Source organism: Syzygium oleosum, unplaced genomic scaffold (assembly GCF_021117445.2).
Source record: "Syzygium oleosum isolate NSW1041296 unplaced genomic scaffold, Sole_v2.1 Sole_v2.05, whole genome shotgun sequence".
In the NCBI taxonomy this organism is placed as follows: Eukaryota; Viridiplantae; Streptophyta; class Magnoliopsida; order Myrtales; family Myrtaceae; genus Syzygium; species Syzygium oleosum.
This window is the reverse complement of record NW_026607489.1, coordinates 5,098,051-5,101,070: the sequence shown is the minus strand read 5'-3', so window position 1 is coordinate 5,101,070 and position 3,020 is coordinate 5,098,051. Positions and strand designations below refer to the sequence as shown.

General features: G+C 41.6%; 1 protein-coding gene across 1 annotated transcript; it reads right to left on the bottom strand.

The window, feature by feature from the left end:
- Positions 1–1,048: 1,048 nt before the first annotated feature.
- LOC115676329 (homeobox-leucine zipper protein HAT22-like) lies at positions 1,049–2,812 on the bottom strand. The gene is made up of 3 exons (XM_030599205.2): positions 2,192–2,812; positions 1,755–1,834; positions 1,049–1,559 (listed from the first exon to the last, which is right to left on the bottom strand). Exons 1-3 carry the CDS (start codon positions 2,591–2,593, stop codon positions 1,298–1,300), a joined length of 744 nt encoding a protein of 247 aa, XP_030455065.1. The 5' UTR covers positions 2,594–2,812; the 3' UTR covers positions 1,049–1,297.
- Positions 2,813–3,020: the final 208 nt, after the last annotated feature.

Here is a 3,020-nt window from a genome sequence, read left to right as displayed (position 1 = left end):
TTAAACATGGAATCAATAGTCGCTTGCTTCTTGTCATTTTTCCTCAGCCATTTTCCCTGAGCCATTGTGCTTGAAGTTGATATATCGGGTGTCGTTCTCGATCTGTTTGCATTTTCAGAGAAGGGGATTGCACGTTCAACTTCAAGTCGGTGCGTATCGGAGCTGAAGTTTTAGATGGGTTCGATTCCTCGCAACCCTCTTCGCCTATTGATAATGAGTTTCGTTTTATTTATGCGCGCTTGTTTGTTTCCAGAAAATCTTTCATCCATACGGCTTGGTTTGCACGCTTAAGGCGTTTGTCATGCTTTGCCGAACTCCTTGAGACCTTAAGCTTGGTATTATCCAGGAGCGAAGAACCCCGGAGGTGACCACAATGAGCGGAAATCTCACTCGCCGGCCTGAATGACGGGAATTGGATTGATGAGTATCCGTCTTTTGCCAAGAACTTGTTTAATTATAATGGTAAAGATAAAACTGGTTTAGGAAGTTGCATTCTAACGTGATGGTATCTCGCTCAGTGCTTTATGAACGCAGCCATTGTACTGGAAACATATGCTTGATCAGTGCCAATTCAAGCTGATAAGAAGGTCGATTTCCTGCGCCGAATGAGTCTGTAATCTGGTATTAGAATTGGATTAAATTAACCGCTTGTTAGAGTAATCATCATTAATCGGATTCAATAAATGTAACTAAGTTGAAGGCTTGAACATCACATGAGTATCTGTGTCTTTCCTAATAATGCTGATGCACATAGGAATAAGCTCATCTGTTGGGAAATACCATCAACTGCTACTGATGATGACAAGTTGCCAACCTTCTCACTTTCCCATCCTCATGCTATCTACATATCCATGTCTTCCTATATGTTTAAGATTTAACCAAATCAAGGTTTATGAAGCGGCGATTAACATAACAACATGAAGGGTAAGCTTTAAACTGCAAATTCATCTCTTTGTTCAATTCGTTTCTCGTAAAATACATCACAATACGATAATTTAAGAATGGAACTAAACACGGCTTAAGGGATGGTAGAAATTATGCATAGCCCTCAACATAAACACCTAATTTAATAGATGAACCTTGAAAAGACCAATGTTACCATCCATGAACAATTCATGTCGCATCATATCCTATATTCACAAGAAGTATATCTATGCAATGAAAACTTAACAAACGAGTCACTACAGTGAATCCACTACCCGATTAATAAAGTAGAGAGCCAGGTGAGTATTTATGCAGAAGAAGAAAAATCCAAAACTAGTATAACTATGTAAGATTCTTGCCTAAAAGATTATGCCTAACAGGCGGCCGATGGATGAGCCGGCCGGTTCGGCCAAAGTCGAGGGTCATTAGAGAAAGGGAATTCTGGATGGCCGATTCTTTCGCAAGAAGGGCACAGAGGGAGGGCGGCTGCCGGAATCTGCCTATAAACCGACGCGGTCGGCTTCAACGATTTGAGCTCTTGCAACTCCTTCCTCAACCTTCTGTTCTCTTCCCTTAGGGTTTCGCAGCATTTCTTCAGCATCTCGCACTCTACTTCAGTTTGTTTCAATTTAGTCCTACGAAACATAGGATACAGGAAAGCAAATTACTTTACTGAAACATGCACAACTTTATTAGCTTATTCTTCCAAAATATATTAAATATAGAGAGACGAACATTTTATGCTATGCAAAGACCGATATAACGAAAAACCATGGAGCAAAATTGCATAGGACAAGAAGAAGTTCTCTCTAGGGCTTTGACGGACCAACCTGGCTCTCCTATTCTGGAACCACACTTCAACTTGCCGTGGCCGGAGATTCAACTGATTCGCCAAATCGTGCTTTTGTTTCTGTACAAATCCCAGCCGAGAAGAAGAAACATGAGTAATCAAAGTATGTAAATGATTCTAGCAACCAAGCAAAAGTCAGATCTTTATGTTCAAAAGCTTCCGCTCAGGTAATAACTATGAAAAGAAATCGTATGAAAAGCATGCACGCTACTTTCTTGGTTCTACTAACCACGAAGTGAACGGAGTCGGTCAAAAGTTCAAAATTCTTGATACACGTGATTTCTTCTTTGTGTGATTATGACCGTGAACAACGTTTTCCGCAAATAATGAAGGACTTGATACACTACAAGTCTTGAGAGAGAGAGAGAGAGAGAGAGAGAGAGAGAGAGAGAGAGAGAGAGAGAGAGATTGATTTACCGTGTTGAGGGTTGTGTGCGCTTTGAAGCTCTCTTCCAAAACGAAACTTTGTGCTTTAGAAAGCCTGAGTTTCTTCCTGGGGCTGAACTCATCCTCATCTTCGATGTCGATAGTCGCCCTCGGCGAGACTGCCACTCTCTCGACCGCTTCCTCTTCTCCTTGCTCCGCCTTCTCTCTCTTCACGCTGCTTGAGTTAGAGAACGACGATGTCGTGACATCGTCTCCACTCGCAGATCCCGGTCCACACGCCTTCACGCCGGGCAACCCTATCGTGAGGGACGGGATCCAATTATCACCGAGCTTCGCCACCGGTTTCTTGATCTTGATCCCATGATCTTCAGGTTCCCCATAACAGCCTAAACCGAGATTGAGGCTCGTGTCGAAGGAGCGATCGGAATCCATCACGCACACGTAATAATATGTTAAATCGAAGGAAGTCGAAGCAGCCTCTAATGTGTATATATATAAACTAGGGTAAAGACCAAAAGAGAGACGATTATGGAGGAGGAGGAAGAAGAAGGGAATGTGAACAAGTCCTTGTTAGTGAAGAAGGGTAATGATTGGTTCTTTGAGAAACAAAAAATCGTTCTCCATCTCTCCGTGATATCATTGGCTGTGTGACCGCGACAAATCATATATTATGTATATAACAATGTATTGAGGAGGGTCTTTTGTGTTATATGGACATATTCGGACAAGAAATTATTTCCACAAATAGTTTTATAATTACCAAAGTTAAACAGCCGTTTTAGTAAACTAATCTTTGTAATTTCTAGCATTATTCTTATTTGTGGAGTGTGTCTTCTTGGTATGTGCTGCTATATCTAGG